We start from the raw sequence: 18,799 nt of genomic DNA, 5'->3' as shown, positions 1-18,799 counted from the left end.
TCTCGTGGCTTAATATTTTATCCTGCTGAGAAGAAGGGTTTGTTTTATTTGGTCTATACAAGTATTAAGTTACTAACTAGGGTGTATAATTCCGGCTGCACATACATGTGAACTACCAAAAAACAGTTTATTAGAATTATCCATTCAAGACAACCATGTACTATTTGTATTTCTTTTATTCTTGATGATAAAAGATTGAACAAAAATGAAAACAAAAATCGTGTAAAGTATATATTATTATATATGCTTGTGCTTTATACATATAAAGTAAAATAACGTGTCTAGAGCATTAGTACCCTTTATTGTAACATAGAAGTACTGTTGCATCAAACATAACTTCAAGAAAGTAAATACCAAAGTACACTAAACAAATTGGCGAAGATTATGGGAACCACCATCTCTTTCCTGTATGAGTCCCTTAAACCTGCAAGCTGAGTTTTCTCCATGCTTCAGAAGGAGGGGCATAACTGGTTACTGTTTGTAGGCTTGCAGAATACTCCTGAAAATTTGCTTCCTTCTTGTTTTCTTACTCTCCTGCTTCCTGATCGACATAATATTTGCTCAAATAATAAGATAAGGAAGAAACCTATGTTATAACCTCAGCAGTATGCATTAGCTACAAGCTTGAATAGGTCTTACATGAACAAAAGGTGAATTGTTTCTAATATGGGCTTCACATTTGGGTATTGACATTACTGTTTCAAAAGCTTCCACGAGTAGTGCTACCTTCATTTTCCCAGCTGGAACAAGTTTTGTGACAGCTTGTCTCAATGCAAAATCAAGCATCCATTCATCTGCATGTTTTCTTTCATCTATCATTTGATGCTTCAGGTCAACCTTTTCTGGTTCTGGATCAGGATTCAAGGGAAGAAAATTTGGCTTTCGAGGGTTGATCCTTCTCACTTCCTCATTATCTTGGTCAGGTCTCTTGTGCCTAACTGCCCATTTCCAGTTCTTGCCTGTGTTCTGCTGTTCACTATCTACGCAGCTGGTATGGAACCTACTGACCCTAACTTGATCTTCCTCCAACAATTCCTGGTCCTGAATAATAATGGAACTTTCTTTGGGCTCAGCAGACAAGTTAATTAGGTTCTCCTGGCTAAGTCCTTCATCATTTATCTCTAGGCTTGGGTTGCTGTCTTCACAGCTCTCATCAATCGCAAAAGTTTCACTGTTCGTGTGGCCTTCACAATTTTCAATTGCATCTTCATCAAGTACCTTGGAGGCACAACTTACCTCATTGTCCATGTGTTTTTCGCTTTCTCTATTGTTATCTCTTGTGTTTGTAAAATGCTCAAATACTTCCTCTGTTGAAGATTGGTCATGCTCATGACTTGCGGCGTTGGACAAATGATCTGTTTCTTGAGTGTTGAACTCGATGTCTTCCAGGACAGACTTAGTGCCATGTGTTTGCGCTTCAAAATGGGTGTTTTTCTCTTCTTTGACTGCTTGGAGTGCTACTTCAACCAGAATGTCCGCGTAATGGTTGCTAAGGATGTCATCTAACCACATTTCAGATATACCACACAAACTCTCTGATGAAGCCTCAAATTTTGAGCCAGTCTTCTGCATGATGACAGAAGAATCAATTTCTTGTTTGTAGTCACATGCACTAAACTGTTCCTCCTCCCAATTCATATCTGTATCTTGAGAATCAGAATCATCCAATTCAATATTTTCCATGTATTCCCCATCATAGCTAACCTCACTGAAGTAGCTTCCCATGCATATTTCTTCATGAAACCAGCTGGGTGAGTGGTTCTTATCTGCAACTTCAGCATTCTGTTTCTGATGAAGGCTTCCTTTGGCATCTTCTTCAATGGCAGCAACATCAAAGTAGTTTTTCAAATCCTCCTCAATACTAGTCTCAGACTTGGGGAGATCATGAGGTACGCTTGGAATAGCTTGCTTGACTCCATCATTTTCTGCTGCCTTGCCATTTTCCTCAATCGCAAACATGATATCTTCTTGATCCTCACCGTGTTTGACGGATTCAAATCTTCCGATTCTGCCAGCTTGTTGCTTTTCCTTGGCATAGATTTCAATAAAGAAACCCATATCAATTTCTCGCAACAAGGGTGTCGGGTTACCCCTATCTGCTTCATCACTTGCAAGTTCTCCATCAAAGGCTACCTGGTCAATATCAGAGGCATTCTTTGTCTCACAGGGAACCTTCAATCTTTTAGGAGCTTCCAGCTTTACACTCTTCTGAGTTTCCAAAAGACGCCTCCTGGCTGACATGAAGCTATTCAGTTGAGGCAAACGAGCATGGTGATGACTGTTGAGAGAACAATATGTATAACGGCAAACCTTCATGACTGAAGTTCCCTCAGACTCGGTACCCCCAGGATTAAGCATGAGGTACGTGGGGAACTTGGAGTCTTTCAAAGTTGAAGAGCAGGTAGCTTTCTCTTGTGGATTAACATCTTCTTGCTTAACTGCTATTGTTGATTTTATAGGATAACCGCTACAAGGCTTTAAGGTAGATGATCTGGTCAAAGTTTTTGAAGGTTTTTTGCTAGAAACAGAGGAATTACTCAAACATTTTTGTGGTAGATTCTTACCATCTGAACCAGATTGGGTATTCTGAATACTCACCGGCAAAAGCCCCTTTTTTGCATCTGAACTGCAAGTAGGCTTCATGTAATTGTGCAACCTTCTTACTGAAGGATTGTACTTTTGTGATGATGCTTCAGTGGCTGGAACATCAAGAGGTGGTGGCTTACTTGGTTGTGATAAGCTCCTCCATGGAGATGGTGATCGGAAAACCTCTAAATCAGATAACTTAACTGACCTTGACTTCTTCATTTGCTTCATCCTATCAGTTCCTCTGCTTTTGCCATCCCCGTGCTGTGAGAAAGAGCTAGCTTCAAGTTTGCCAAGCGCTTATCAGATTTGACTTGATCAGCTTGGATACCTTGTTTTCCAGGAACCTTTCTTTGGACACTATTCACACAAAAACAGAATCCAGAATAAGGGGGAGTTGGAATTAAAATTAGCTTTCCTTTCTGTGGAGCTCAAGCACAAGAATTGAAACCTTGTGCTGTTGCTTTCCCAGAAAGGAAGTTCACATTGCAAAAGAAAAGGAGGGACTAAAACCCAAACAGCCAGAAAGATTCTCCTCTCTTGGTTTATGCATTGCCTGCAGAAATTTTTCTTTTTGCTTGTTCTCTCTAGTTGTTTGGCAGATGGTAAAATTTGAATGCAGCTGATATGAGGATTTCATGCTGACACGTAACGACAGAGGGTTTAGGGACCCTTTCTGCTTGAGTATTATTAGTTGTTGCTGCAAGCTACCAAAAACACTCACAATATTGAAGTTGATTTGATTCCTCAACTCATCAATCTCCAAATTTATATATTTCCCTCTCTTTGATTTGGATAAGAAAGACACGTTTTCCACTTGCTTTGGCATACTTTTGTTAAATGGCAATTAAGTTCTATTATGGCAACCCTTAGGCACAAGAAATAACCTTGGCGGCTTTTAGTTTCCAATCAATTGCTCAATCATGGGGTTGCATAACTAGATTTATAGTTATTGTGTTGTGTGATTGCAATGGTAGGTAATTTATCAAAGTGAATGGATGGAACCACAAGGTGTAGCGTAGTGGTTGCTTACATCATCTATTAATCATGAGGTTGGGAATTGTTTACCGCTTACTAAAAGTGCTCACTGCAAAGGAATTAGTTACTATTGTTGTTTGAGGTGATACACTAGAGTCAAAAGATAAAGTGAATGGATGGATTATGGATAGCTTTAAAGATATTCCATGAATAGTAGTAGTTTTTAGTTCGTGTAGTGTTTGGGATTGTCTTTCATTTGGGACAGAAAGAGTAGTGGTTGGAAGTTTGTAGTTTGCTATTTATTGTCATTTTCTGCTTCTATTTTTTATAAAAATTAAAAAGTGCATTGTATTTTTGCTTTATTTTCATAATCGGTTGGTATTGAAAATTATCACGAGAACCTGCTACGCAATCATTAACAAGCACAATTATCCAACCAATGAATCAAAATCCTTTTCCCTAAATGATGTATTATTTCTTATCTTAACTAGATATTGTGATATGTTAATTAAAAAATTCATGGATATAACAGTTATCTTTATGAGTGATTTTTAATTGACATAATACAATTTCATTAGTGAAAACTGAAAAAGAATGAAATGAGACATCATTTGTTCATGTATTCGGTGCTTATTTTCCTTGTTTGTGTAGGTTTTATGTAAATGTTTGTTAGGAAAATTATGGTACATAATATCTACTTTTGAGAAGTATAAAATTGACGAGTACTACGTAAGAAATATCATGTTAGCTAGGATCACAAATTCCGAGTATTATTTTTTTGGTACAGAAAATTCCGATTATTTAACTTATTTTAGTGGAACTTTTTCCGTTAATTAAACAAATTGACATTGTAATTAAGGATAATGTCCAAACTGGAGCACTGTAAATTTTCAGAGCATTTTCCATTTGATGTCAGATTTTTTTTTGCAGGTCTACCTGTAAAAGAACTCATTTGACGTAATTTTGCATTAATTACCATCCTCTTTTTCACGTATTATTTAACTTTTTTGGGTATGCTCGTATTTCTGGTTATTTTTTAGAAACAGGGTATGTAATTTACACATTTAATATCATCAAATTTTAAATTGCAGCTTGGTAAAGTACTGCTGAAAAAAATAGGTGAGTACGTTAGTGAGATCGTGACACCGGTAAGATTGTGACCCAACGGTGCCAGTGAGATCCAGCCAACACACCGACGTGGATGAGAAAACAGCTCCGCCAGTGATGGCACGACGACACAAGTGAGCAGGCGATGAGACAATGCAAAAAAGCATGGGATAAGCCATGAAATTCTCCTTTGAAATGAAATCCTTTGAAGTCTCTTCTAAATGAGAAATTAAATGTTTTTTTTAGCTTGGTAAAGTATTGCTAAAAAAAATACATAATTCTTATATTTACAATTCAATCCTATCCTATAATACACCTATACAATTATATGAAGTTGTCCAACTCGGAAGAGTTATCTTCTGTTTAAAGGACTTGATCATTGACACTATAAAACAAAGAAACGGTCTGCATGTGGACTATGTGCAAACAAAAGAGAGAAATTTATAATTATATTCTTTTCTGCAGAGCAATAAGTAGTATGACAAAAATAGGAGAAACCATGAAAATAATATACGGCAAAACCTGCAGATTCATTGCATTTTCTTGAGCCACACCATCTTGTAAGGGGTAGTTGGATTTATTCTCTATAAATGCATCAAAATAATTCTGGTAGTATGTGTTCTTTGAATATGATGATGATCCTGCTGTAAATTTCATCATTTCCATGGCCTGGCAGAGTTCATAACCCACAATGAATGTAAATATAAAACAAATATGTGGCTTGAGATGTGTGAAAAAAAATTATAAACATGGAAGATTGCTAATAATCCTAATACATAGGAAATATCATTGATTAGAGTGTTTTAAATACTAGACAAAGACAGACACTTTTTTTTTCAAGTGCACGTAGCATGTTATCTTGCAGACCATTTTCCTACCAGAAACTACCTGAAAGCTGTACGAGAACTGTCTTGCTTTCTTGCTTACTTTAGCATTTGGGTGAGATTTGAGCTTCTCATACATGCTTTGAGCCTCATTGGACCTGTCAATCATCAAAATATGTTTGGAAATCTTAAGAACAGAAAGAACAAACCAATTAATGCTAAGCCCCTCCACTTTCAGGTCAAGAGGCTATAGTTGTTTCTGGACTAAGTTACGGTCATAGCAAAGTGACATATCAATACATCAATACAGGTTCTGTTCTATGTTTGGTGTTATATTAGAAGCAGAACAAAACAAGACATAAAGTAGGACAAATGGCATATTTTGGTTCCACCCAATGACCCAAACCAAAGAGAATGAGTTCCGTTCTGTTATGTGCACAAGCCAAACACTACCTTAGAACCTAAAACATTTACTAAACTACGGTCTACAGACACATTGATAAAACTATGACAAATTCATTTTGAAAAGGAAACAAGGTTTCATGATCAAAACTAGCTAAATTTCAGCATGCTGATGTGACAAGGATATCTGCCAAAACTGCAATTTCACTCTACCACTTGAGGAGTGGTTAAATTAGTGAAAGCTCATCTTATTCATTGGTAAAGGATTTAATTAACTATGAACTACTTATATATTGTCCCTTGGATCAGGCAAAAAATATTGACAATGAATGGTTCCAAATTTGACCTCTGCAATGACAAAGATCCCTGTTTCCAGACGGAACTTCAACAAAGCCTGGGCAATTTTAGCCAGGGGAGGGCACTAATGACCCAAGTAGTGTTGAAATGAACTCTGGAAGTAAAATGTAGCTTTGGAAGCAGAGTAACGTTTAGAAAAGAAAAAAATCAAATATGCAAATCACAACTGAGAGTTCCAAACGGGGGTTAGAAGCTCCCAAACACCAATCCAAACATAACCTTATCCTTTCAAGTTAAATATAGGCACTATACTTAGCATTGAATCAAAACACAGTTGCCAACGTGATCATGTCACACAGAACTGAAGTAGCAAACATTGCATATGCATATTAAGGAGTCATCAATTCTTGTAGAACACAATCTGGTAGGTCCCATTATAAGTTCAGGCATTGCCTGAAGTTTCTGAACATACCTATTGAGGGAGTCTAGACAAATTGACCACTGCAAAGCAGCTAATCCATGGAGCTCACTCTGCACAGACATGTTCAATCTCATGTATATATTCCTCCAAATATATATTTCCTAGTTTCCCTGCTAGAGTATGTCATTACATTTAAAAGTTCAAAAACTAGACACAATGTAATGCTCAATAAAACTTAAAAAGTAAAAAAAAAGGTCAATCAATATGCCCTTTTGGTTTGAAGAAAAAGGGTTCATCTCAATAAACTTTAGTTGGAAATGACATTCAGAGAGATGATGCTAGCTTCTTACTAGAAAGATATAAGTGCATTTTCCCCGCGACAACTTGTAGGTGAGTAGTTTAAATTAAAATGTTTACCTTGAAGGTTATTTTGTCCATAACCTTCTCATAGTAGGGCAATGCTTCCTTCAGCTTCCCTGCATTCATTAACAAGTCACCATCCTTCAATGCCTACAAAAAGTATATGCAATTTAGAAATTATATTCTGTCAGGATAATTAAGCAACAGATACACAATAAAAGAAGAGGCAAATATCAAATTAAATCAGAAAGACAACCTTGTAAAGAAACTTAAAGCATTTGGAAATTAAGATATCCTACCTTTACCTAATCCTCATTTTCATCACATATCCCCCATTCCCCCAAGCCTAGGAATACTTCAATCGTAATCTATTTTCTGTACCAAAGGCTTTATTGCTATAATCAATTAAAACTTAAAAGTGAATAGCTGAAGGCGCAAACCATTAATACAAAACGAGGAGAATATGAGTTCTATTTGGAGTCCAATACTATTAGTGTGACCATAAAGATTAAGTCAATTCAAACATTAAAGGCACATATTATTCCAAATTGGTATTTTGAAGTTGCTTGGTTTTTAATATGGCCAAGCAAAAAGGAATTAAAAAAAGGCCTGTTTGCACAGAATTATCATTTTAAAATTTACAATATTTTTGCTTGCAAATATAATTGTTTTTGAGATTAAAACCGTTAAACGGCTTAAAATGTAGTCAATTTTTATGACCAGTAGACCACTTGATGCACTTGGAGCTTCTTAGGAAGAACGATAATTAACTTGAATGTCAATCTATCAATTTCAGTAAATGCTCACCTCCTCACACTCAGATTTTAGCTTTGGATCAATATCTAATCCAGTTCTCTTCTTGTAAGCAGCAAGTAGCTGCTTCGTGCGCACTTCTCTCATAGCTTTTTCTTCATCAGTCTCTAGAACCTCTCCAGGACGTATAACTCTTCCACCTCCAAACTGAATGTGGACCCAATAAATAAACCAGTAAAAAGTGGGGCAAATGAGAAAGGGAAAACATGAACAAGTTGGCAAGAATAAAAATCAATTGACAAATACTAAAAAAACATACTGTTTTTGAAATATTGCCAGGTCTAGGAAAGACACCCCATGTAGAAACTGTTGGCTTGTATAACTCTGACTCTTCTTCCTTAGTCTGTTCAGGTTCTGGATCTGTTACAGCATCAAACTTGGTTGCATCTCCAACAATAAACTCCACCTCAGTCAAGTCTCCGTCAGAGAAGGAGTCTGTGACAGGAACCAGTCCAGGTGGCAATCCCCTAGTCTTCTTCTTATCCCCAAAGTCAAGCCCCACAAAATCAATCTTTGAAACCGATAGTTTTCCCTCTTTCTCACCAACAGAATTTTCCAAAGTCCTCTCCCTCCCTCCCTGCAGTCCTAAAAATGAATTTAAATACCCATTTCAGCACAAACTGCATAGTAAAAACACATAGCTTGTCATTATATACTCGAAATTTCCATGTTTTGTACCTAACAATTTGTTGCATTGCTGTTATACCTGTGTTTGGTTCCCCGTTGGTAAACCTTAGAAGTTAGAATCAAATCTCATTTAGCAAAATCGCTTATGGATATACATAGGTGTTTGAGAATCGTCTCGAAGAATTGATTTCGGTCTCATAATCAATTCTACGGAGAAGCTAGAGAGAGCAGTTTTTGTGGTGGACACTGGACATAATCAATTGTGGAACTTTACAATTTCACAACATTACCATTAAGATATTACTTTTTTTATTCACAAACATGTCTAAACATAAATCACTTCACTTACAACTTATTCGAACTCACTTTTACCATAATCAATTTTACAAAAATCAATTCTATGGAAAACAATTTTACAATAACCACGCATATAATTACTTCAAAAAACATCAACACAAAATAAAACATATAAACCATCTTTTCTTTTATTATAAGCTAACTCCCCATAATTGATTTTGGCTTCAAAATCAATTGTAATAGGATTTCCAAACATGCACTAACACTTGCTTGCACAATAGTCCATGGACTTGAAACGAGGATAATGCCCCCCTACTCCCTAGCTTGAGTTTGATTTCAACTTCTCAGTTAAAATAACAGGAAGTAGAAATGACCAAACATTGGAACTCACTCTAAATCACTTAATTATCTAAAATTTACCTGAAAACACCTAAACCATTTTATATTGAATAAGTATTATATTACCTTGAGTTGTTTCAGCAATAGCAACCCCTTTATTCTGCTTATACTTTTTGGCCTTCTCCATAGCAATCTTCAAAGAAACAGGCAAATCCTTTTGCCTACCATCAACAGCATCACCCTGATTAACCGAATTTTCACCATTAGCATCGCTTTGCTCAATTCCAGAACCAGGGTTTGATTTTCCCGATTCTTCTTTGTATGTTTTTGCCTTGTTAAACGCTAGCTTCACGGGATCAACCGGACCCGTTTGAGCTTCCGGCGAGGTGGGTTCAGAAGACTCCGCGTTGTTAGAGCTCAGAGCACAACAGAGCTTGAACGTTGTTGTTGAAGAAGGCAAGCACATGCACACGGACACGTTTGTGGAGGGGAAAATAGCACCGTTCTTGGGGGATACAATGCAACGCAACCATGGAGACCGTAAAGAAGCCATGTGGGTGAGAATCAAATGAACTATTATGTCACTGTGTTTGCCTCAGAGAAGCGTGGAGCTGGAACATGAAGGATTGAACATGAACATATGCATTTGGATTCTGGTTAGTTGTTGGATAAGCAAATAACAAATGCACACTTGTGTCTGTCTCTCATTCTCATATCTATCACCCATCACCACCCACTCATGTTTATCTTAACACTTTAATCTTAGATGAGAAATTGGAGAATGACCCATATGATATGATACTCCCTCCCATTCTGGAAGTTTGTTGTTTTGGACTTTCTTTCAATATTACAAAAGGTTTGTTATTTTAGAAAGTCAATGCATTTTTTGCTAATTTTTTCCACATATACCCTCATTTAATACATTTTCTCTCACTTATCACATTTCATATTAACCAACCACAACTCTTGTCTATTAATTACATTCTTCTTTATCTAAGTATAATTTAATAGTTGCACATCATACTAGTAAAATTAAATAAGAGCAATCTAGTCAAATTATACTATCAATAATTGTTTTCTTACTCTTTGTTGTATAACCTTAAACTACAAACTTTCTCGAACGAGGGAGTATGTGATATGATGTGATAGAAATAAATTGACTTAACTTCACTTTTGGTCCCCTGACTTTATCATTTCTACAAAATCGTCCCACAACTAAGAACTTTGCAAAATCCATCCCAAAGTTACCCTTCGTAAACACATTTGGTCTCTCTAGTGATTTCCATCCAAAATCCAACGGTTTGAGGGATCAAAAGTGTAATTAAGTGGACGAAATGGAAAATTGGGGGACCAAAAATGCAGGTCACGATGGTGAGGAAGTTGACTTAATTGCACTTTTGGTCCCTCCAACCGTTAGATTTTGGATGAAAAATACTAAAAGGACCAAATGTGTTAACGGAGGGTAACTTTGAGGATGCTTTTTACTAATTTCGTAGTTGGGGGACGATTTTCGCAAAAAGGACTAAATTAGAGGACTAAAAGTGCAATTAAGCCAAATAAATTAAATGTATAATTTCTACTCATTTTAGTTGGGTTCTTTCCTTCCTTAGTGGAGGTATGACTTTTTTTTAAATTTAAACCAATCATATTAAAGTGTGTTAGGTGTGCGTTTAAAATCGTGTGTTTCTAGCATTTCTCCTTCTCATATGAGGTTTTCGTACTCATTTTAGTTGGATTTTGTTCTTCCTTGATGAAGGTATGATTTTTTAAATATAAACTAATCACACTGAAGTGCGTTAGGAGTGTGTTGCTAACACTTTTTTTAATCATGATATTTTTTACTTATTTTAGTTGGCTTCTCTCCTTTCGTATGAAGGTATTACCACTTTATGTGGGGTTTATTTTTTTCATTTTTTTATGTATGTTCAAACTCCACAATTCACCGGTTTTAAAGCTAAATGTCCATGAAATAAGTGACGAATTCCAAAAATATTAAATTTTACGAGTTTCATCATATGATGAAGGGTTTATTTAACCAAATTTACTCAAACTAAAATTTGTGCAAATTTCTGAGTGTCGGTGGAAATTTCCAATTTTTAGTCGAAATTCCTGAATTTTAAAGGTATTAGCTCTTGGAATGGGTGACGAAATTCAAAAATATTAAATTTTACGAGTTTCATCGTATGATGAAGGGGTGCTTTAACCAAATTTTCTTCACCTTAAATTTGTGCAAATTTCTGAGTGACGGTAGAAAATTTGAATTTTTAGTAGAAATTCCTGAATTTTAAAGGATTGGCCCTTGGAATGGTTGACAAAATCCAAAAAAATAAAATTTCCAGAGTTTCATTAAATGATGCAGGAGAGATTTAACCAAACTTTCTCATGCCAAAATTTGTTCAAATTTTTTAGTGTTGGTTGAAATTTTCAATTTTTTGTCGAAATTCTTGGATTTTAAATGTATTAGCCCTTGGAATGGGTGACAAAATTTAAAAAGATTAATTTTTCTGAGTTTTATCATATGATTAAATGGAGCCTTAACCAAACTTTATCAACGTAAAATATGGGCAAGTTTTTTAGTATTGGTGCAGATTTTCAATTTTTTGTCGAAATTCGTGATTTTTAAAGATGTTAGCCCATTAATTTAGTTGCGAAGTCTACAAAAATTAATTTTTTTGAGTTTCATGGTATAAAGAAGGGAGGATTTAACCAAGTTTTACTCAGAATAAATATTAGGCTTAATTGCAACTTTGGTCCCCGACGTTTACCAATACCACGATTTTGGTCCCCCACCTAATTTAATTACATGGATGGTCACCGACGTTGTAGGTCGTGTGCAACGTTAGTCCTACCGTTTATTTCTTAATGGAGGAGGCTTACGTGGACGTCCAATTGGAGAGAGAAAGGAGGTATGAGGAGAGAGGGAAGCACGTGAGTATCACGTGACCCTTATCTGAACCCATTATACCCAAACCCCTGACCTCCCTAGAACGAAGAAGGTAACATGATTTAGATCACTAGGGTTTCAGATTTGGGTATAATGGGTTCATATAAGGTTCACGTGAGTTCACGTGATACTCACGTGCTTCTCTCTCTCCTCATACCTCCTTTTTCTCTCCAACTAGACGTCCACGTAAGTCTCCTCCATTAAGAAATAAACGGTAGGACTAACGTTGCACACGACCTACAACATCGGGGACCATCCATGTAATTAAATTAGGTAGGGGACCAAAATCGTGGCATTGGTAAACGTCGGGGACCAAAGTTGCAATTAAGCCTAAATATTATTAATTTTTTTGGTATCGATGTACTTTTTTTGTTTTTAGCCGTAATTCTTGCGTTCTAAAGGTGTTAGCCAATGGAATAAGTAACGAAATTCGAAAAAAATTAAACTCCCCACATTTCATAATATGATGAAGTAGAATTTTAACCAAACTTTTTCATGCTAAATTTGTGCAAATGTTAGAGTGTTGGTGGAAGTTTTTAATTTTTTTTTTTTTCGAAATTCTTGAGTTTTAAAGCTAAATGCTCATGGAATAAGTGACGAATTCCAAAAAAAAAAATTACGAGTTTCATCATAAAATGAAGGTGTGCTTTAACAAAATTTTATGAAGCTAAAATTTGTGTAAATTTTTGAGTGTCGGTGGAAATTTCAGATTTTTAGTCGAAATTCCTGAATTTTAAAGGTATTAGCCCTTGGAATTGGTGGCGGAATTCCAAAAAATTAATTTTCCGAGTTTCATTATATGATGAAGGAGAGATTTAACCAAATGTTCTCAAGCTAAAATTTGTTCAAATTTCTGAGTGTCGGTTGAAATTTTCAATTTTTATCAAAATTTAGGAATTTTAAAGGTATTACCCCTTGGAATAGGTGACATAATTCAAAAAAATTAATTTTTCTGAGTTTCATCGTATGATTAAGGGGAGATTTAACCAAACTTTCTCATGCCAAAATAATTGTTCAAATTTTTGAGTGTTGGTTGAAATTTTTAAATTTTTATCGAAATTCTTGAATTTTAAATGTATTAGCCCTTGGAATGGGTGACAAAATTTAAAAAATTAATTTTTCTGAGTTTCTTCGTATGATTAAATGGAGCCATAACCAAACTTCTCAATGTAAAATATGGGCAAGTTTTTTAGTATTGGTGCAGATTTTCAATTTTTTGTCGAAATCCGTGAGTTTTAAAGATGTTAGCCCATGAATTTAGTTGCGAAGTCTAAAAAAATTAATCTTTTTGAGTTTCATGATATAAAGAAGGGATGCTTTGACCAAGTTTTACTCAGGATTAATATTATGATTTTTTTTGGTATCTCTGTACTTTTTTTGTTTTTAGCTGTAATTATTGCGTTTTAAAGGTGTTAGCCCATGGAATAAGTGACGAAATTCGAAAAAAATTAAACTCCTCACGTTTCATAATACGATGAAGAAGAACTTTAACCAAACTTTTTCATGCTAAATTTGTGCAAATGTTAGAGTTTTGGTGGAAATTTTCAATTTTTGTTCGAAATTCTGCTAAATGCCCATGTAATAAATGACGAATTTCAAAAAATTAAATTTTACGAGTTTCATCATATGATGAAGGGGTGATTTAACCAAATTTTCTCAAGTTAAAATTTGTGCAAAGTTCTGAGTGTCGGTGAAAATTTCCAATTTTTAGTCTAAATTCCTGAATTTTAAAGGTATTACAGCCCTTGGAATGGGTAACGAAATTCAAAAAAATTAAATTTTACGAGTTTCATCATATGATGAAGGATTGCTTTAAACAAATTTTCTAAAGCTAAAATTTGTGCAAATTTCCGAGTGTCGGTGGAAATTTCCAGTTTTTAGTTGAAATTCCTGAATTTTAAAGGTATTAACCCTTGGAATGGGTGACGGAATTCAAAAAAATTAATTTTTCCGAGTTTCATTAAATGATGCAGGGGAGATTTAACCAAACTTTCTGATGCCAAAATTTGTTCAAATTTTTGAGTGTTTGGTTGAAGTTTTCAATTTTTCGTTGAATTTCTTGGATTTTAAATATATTAGCCCTTAGAATGGGTGACAGAATTCAAAAAAATTAATTTTTTTGTGTTTCATCGTATGATTAAGGGGATCCTTATCCAAACTTTCTCAACGTAAAATATGGGCAAGTTTTTTAGTATTGGTGCAGATTTTCAATTTTTTGTCGAAATTCGTGAGTTTTTAAGATGTTATCCCATGGATTTAGTTGTAAAGTCTAAAAAATTAATTTTTTTGAATTTCATGGTATAAAGAAGGGATGCTTTAACCAAATCTTACTTAGGATTAATATTATGAATTTTTTTGGTATCGATGTAGTTTTTTTGTTTTTAGCCGTAATTCTTTCGTTTTGATGGTGTTAGCCCATGGAATTAGTGACGAAATTCGAAAAAAATTAAACTCCCCACGTTTCATAATATGATGAAGGAGAACTTTAACCAAACTTTTTCATGCTAAATTTGTGAAAATGTTAGAGTGTTGGTGGGAATTTTCAATTTTTGTTCGAAATGCTTGAGTTTTAAAGCTAAATGGCCATGGAATAAGTAACGAATTCAAAAAAAATTAAATTTAACGAGTTTCATCATATAATGAAGGGGTGTTTTAACAAAATTTTATGATGCTAAAATTTGTGCAAATTTTTGAGTGTCGGTGGAAATTTCCGATTTTTAGTCGAAATTCTCGAATTTTAAAAGTATTAGCCCTTGGAATGGGTGACGGAATTCAAAAAAATTAATTTTTTCCGAGTTTCATTATATGATGAAGGGGATATTTCACCAAATTTTCTCAAGTTTGAATTTGTTCAAATTTCTGAGTGTCGGTTGAAATTTTTTATTTTTTGTCGAAATTCCTGAATTTTAAAGGTATTGACACTTGGAATAGGTGACAGAATTCAAAAAAATTAATTTTTCCGAGTTTCATCATATGATTAAGGGGAGATTTAACCAAACTTTATCATGCCAAAATTTGTACAAATTTTTTAGTGTTGGTTGAAATTTTCAACTTTTTTGTCGAAATTCTTGAATTTTAAATGTATTAGCCTTGGAATGGGTGACAAAATTAAAAAAAAAAAATTTTTTTTGAGTTTCATCGTATGATTAAGGGGATCCTTAACCAAACTTTCTCAACGTAAAATATGGGCAAGTTTTTTAGTATTGGTTCAGATTTTCAATTTTTTCTCCAAATTCGTGAGTTTTTTTTTTTTAAAATGAAAAGTATATTATTAATAAGAGCCTAAGCCAAAAAGAAGCTATAGGCAATAACCAAGTACAAACTGAACCTGCCAAGTTTCAAGCATGAAAATACATCCTGAGCTGTGCTTAAAACCCACCACCAACCCACAGAACGAAACCCCAAGAGAGAGCCTCATAAAACCTTACTTGGAAAAACTCATTGGGATAAAAATCTAGAAAAGAAAAAGAGTACCACAGTCTTGGGGAACTCATTATGCACTAAACAAGTATACATGATAGAACAACAAATCCGGATCAGCACGAAACAAACATCAACATCAGCGTTCAACGACGGCAAGACAGCCAAATTTCGTACAACACAACAACATCAGCAACAACAAAGAATTTTGTACAACAACAACAACGAACAAGCAAAAGCAGCAAACATCAACAGCAAACAGCAAATCAACAGCAAACGACAGCAGCAAATACAGTAACAGCAACTAAATTCTCCATAAATCCAGTTGTTCCAAGCCTTGAAAATAAATAAAAAACAGCAGGAAAAAATACGATGGCCTATGTGATACCCACATAAGACCAAAGCGGTACCACACGGAAGCAACCTTCCTTAGCAAGCTCATCTACTTCCGCATTCCCTTCCCTTAGAATGTATGATTACTATCCTGCACAAACTGCTAAAATATTAAATAACCCGCTACCAAAGCACCTCCGGATGAGCGTTCCGACTCCAACAAGACAACATTAAAATCACCACCAAGAAAGACTAATCCATCATGTTCCAGAACTTAATTTTAGCCTAGGGATTTAGTTGCGAAGTCTAAAAAAAATTAATTTTTTTTGAGTTTCATGGTATAAATAAGGGAGGCTTTAACCAAGTTTTACTCAGGATTAATATTATGAAGTTTTTTGGTATTGATGTAGTTTTTTTGTTTTTAGCCGTAATTCTTGCGTTTTAAAGGTGTTAGCCCGTGGAATAGGTGACGAAATTCGAAAAAATCTAAACTCCCCCCCGTTTCATAATATGATGAAAGAGAAATTTAACCAAACTTTTTCATGCTAAATTTGTGCAAATGTTAGAGTGTTGGTGAAAATTTTCATTTTTTGTTATAAATTCTTGAGTTTTAAAGCTTAAAAAAAATGCCTATGGAATAAGTGACGAATTCCAAAAAAATTAAATTTTACGAGTTTCATCATATGATGAAGGGGTGATTTAACCAAATTTTCTCAAATTAAAATTTGTGCAAATTTCTGAGTGTCAGTGGAAATTTCCAATTTTTAGTCGAAATTCCTGAAATTTAAAGGTATTATAGCCCTTGGAATTGGTGATTAAATTAAAAAAAAATAAATTTTACGAGTTTCATCATATGATGAAGGGTTTATTTAACCAAATTTTCTCAAGCTAAAATTTGTGCAAATTTCTGAGTGTCGGTGGAAATTTCCAGTTTTTAGTCGAAATTCCTTATTTTTAAAGGGCATTTGGAATGGGTGACGAAATTCAAAAAAATTAAATTTTAGAAGTTTCATTATTTGATGAAGGGTTTCTTTAACAAAAATTTCTCAAGCTAAAATTTGTGCAAATTTCTGAGTGTATGTGGAAATTTACAATTTTTAGTTGATATTCCTGAATTTTAGAGGTATTAGCCCTTGGAATGAGTGACGGAATTCAAAAAAAATAAGTTTTCCTAGTTTCATTAAATGATGCAGGGGAGATTTAACCAAACTTTCTCATGCCAAAATTTGTTCAATTTTTTGAGTGTTTGTTCAAATTTTCAATTTTTTGTCGAAATTTTTGGATTTTAAATGCATTAGCCCTTGTAATGGGTGATAGAATTCAAAAAAATTATTTTTTTGAGTTTCATCGTATGATTATGGGGAGCCTTAACCAAATTTTCTCAACGTAAAATATGGGCAAGTTTTTTAGTATTGGTGCGGATTTTCAATTTTTAGTCAAAATTCGTGAATTTTAAAGATGTTTGCCCATCGATTTAGTTGCGAAGTCTAAAAAAATGATTATTTTTGAGTTTCATGGTATAAAGAAGGGAGACTTTAACCAAGTTTTACTCAGGATTAATATTATCAATTTTTTTAGTATCGGTGTAGTTTTTTTGTTTTTAGCCGTAATTCTTGCGCTTTAAAGGTATTAGCCCATGGAATGAGTGATGAAATTCTAAAAAAAATAAACTACCCACGTTTCATAATATGATGAAGGAGAACTTTAACCAAACTTTTTCATGCTAAATTTGTGCAAATGTTAGAGTGTTGGTGGAAAATTTCAATTTTTGTTCGAAATTCTTGAGTTTTAAAGCTAAAGCTCATGCAATAAGTGACGAATTCCAAAAAAAATTAAATTTTACGAGTTTAATCATATAATGAAGGGGTGCTTTAACAAAATTTTATGAAGCCAAAATTTGTTCAAATTTTTGAGTGTTTGTGGAAATTTCCAATTTTTTTGTCGAAATTCTCGAATTTCAAATGTATTATTAGCCCTTGGAATAGGTGATATAATTCAAAAAAATTAATTTTTCCGAGTTTTATCGTATGATTAAGGGGAGCCTTAACTGAACTTTCTCAAAATAAAATATGGGCAAGTTTTTTAGTGTTGGTGCAGATTTTCAATTTTTTTGTCGAAATCTGTGAGTTTTTAAGATGTTAGCCCATGGATTTAGTTGCGAAGTCTAAAAAAATTAATTTTCTTGAGTTTCATGGTATAAAGAAGGGAGACATTAACCAAGTTTTACTCAGGATTAATATTATGAATTTTTTTTTCTATCGGTGTAGTTTTTTTGTTTTTAGCTGTAATTCTTGCGTTTTAAAGGTGTTAGGCCATGGAATGAGTGACGATATTCGAAAAAAATTAAATTCCTCACGTTTCATAATATGATGCAGGAGAACTTTAACCAAACTTTTTGATGCTAAATTTGTGCAAATATTAGAGTGTTGGTGGAAATTTTCAATTTTTGTTCGAAATTCTTGAGTTTTAATTTCACCCCTATCCACCAAAACCTCCCATTTTTCATCTTATTTATTCTTTCCCTCTTTTCTCACCTTCACTTCCCCTTACCTCTCTATTAGATTTTGATATGACTTTATCTATGTCAAGTTTGGATTTAGTGCAACTGAGGTGGTTGTTGTATGATTGATCTCCACTACAGCCATATCGATTAAGTCAGAGTGACATGGAAATATGAGAAAGCTAAGTGTGGACATAAAAATAATCTTAATTTAAAGTTTAATTACAACTGGTAGATTTTAATTGGATGATTGGGTAAAACCATTTTTATAATATTTTTTTATAAGAGAAAAAGTAACAACTAAAACAAAAAACTAGCTAACAACATCCAGATATAAGGACGCCGAGACAAACGAAAGGGATCATTCCAGACATGCCGTTGCGAAAAACCATTTTATAATATTACTATATAATGATAATTATTTTCTCTATAATAAAGAAAAATCAATTCAAATGTGAGATCTAAAAAAACTGTTTTGTTGGTTTTTAAAAAATATTTTTGTTTTTTTTTATAAGAGAAACTAAGGGAGTGTGTCAAAAATATTTTAGCTT

The 18,799-nt window shown here is 34.1% G+C and overlaps 2 protein-coding genes across 4 annotated transcripts; both read right to left on the bottom strand.

The window, feature by feature from the left end:
• Nucleotides 1-27: 27 nt before the first annotated feature.
• Nucleotides 28-3,857, bottom strand: LOC130747516 (uncharacterized). 2 transcript variants are annotated; one of them, XM_057600481.1, is made up of 2 exons: nt 640-3,857; nt 30-541 (listed from the first exon to the last, which is right to left on the bottom strand). In XM_057600481.1, exons 1-2 carry the CDS (start codon nt 2,815-2,817, stop codon nt 527-529), a joined length of 2,193 nt encoding a protein of 730 aa, XP_057456464.1. In that variant the 5' UTR covers nt 2,818-3,857; the 3' UTR covers nt 30-526. The 2 variants fall into 2 exon arrangements, with proteins under 2 accessions (XP_057456463.1, XP_057456464.1); XM_057600480.1 differs by having other exon boundaries at nt 28-3,857.
• Nucleotides 3,858-4,879: 1,022 nt separating this feature from the next.
• LOC130747515 (uncharacterized) lies at nt 4,880-9,809 on the bottom strand. Of its 2 annotated transcripts, none has more exons than XM_057600479.1 (7): nt 9,178-9,809; nt 8,048-8,373; nt 7,783-7,935; nt 7,033-7,125; nt 6,667-6,725; nt 5,599-5,653; nt 4,880-5,340 (listed from the first exon to the last, which is right to left on the bottom strand). In XM_057600479.1, the coding sequence occupies exons 1-7, from the start codon at nt 9,602-9,604 to the stop codon at nt 5,119-5,121; spliced, it is 1,335 nt and encodes a 444-aa protein (XP_057456462.1). In that variant the 5' UTR covers nt 9,605-9,809; the 3' UTR covers nt 4,880-5,118. The 2 variants fall into 2 exon arrangements, with proteins under 2 accessions (XP_057456462.1, XP_057456461.1); XM_057600478.1 differs by having other exon boundaries at nt 5,560-5,653; nt 9,178-9,806.
• Nucleotides 9,810-18,799: the final 8,990 nt, after the last annotated feature.

The sequence above is a fragment of the Lotus japonicus genome, chromosome 3, assembly GCF_012489685.1.
Source record: "Lotus japonicus ecotype B-129 chromosome 3, LjGifu_v1.2".
NCBI lineage: Eukaryota > Viridiplantae > Streptophyta > Magnoliopsida > Fabales > Fabaceae > Lotus > Lotus japonicus.
This window is presented reverse-complemented; position numbering and strand designations above follow the sequence as displayed.

Excerpts from the sequence above, each read along its gene's own strand:
- LOC130747515 (XM_057600478.1), bottom strand. The coding sequence starts at position 9,604 with ATGGCTTCTTTACGGTCTCCATGGTTGCGTTGCATTGTATCCCCCAAG. Across the intron at positions 8,374-9,177 it reads TATTGCTGAAACAACTCAAG|GACTGCAGGGAGGGAGGGAG; the intron begins GTAATATAATAC and ends ATTCATTTTTAG. Across the intron at positions 5,654-6,666 it reads TGTCTAGACTCCCTCAATAG|GTCCAATGAGGCTCAAAGCA; the intron begins GTATGTTCAGAA and ends GATGATTGACAG.
- LOC130747516 (XM_057600480.1), bottom strand. The coding sequence starts at position 2,817 with ATGAAGCAAATGAAGAAGTCAAGGTCAGTTAAGTTATCTGATTTAGAG.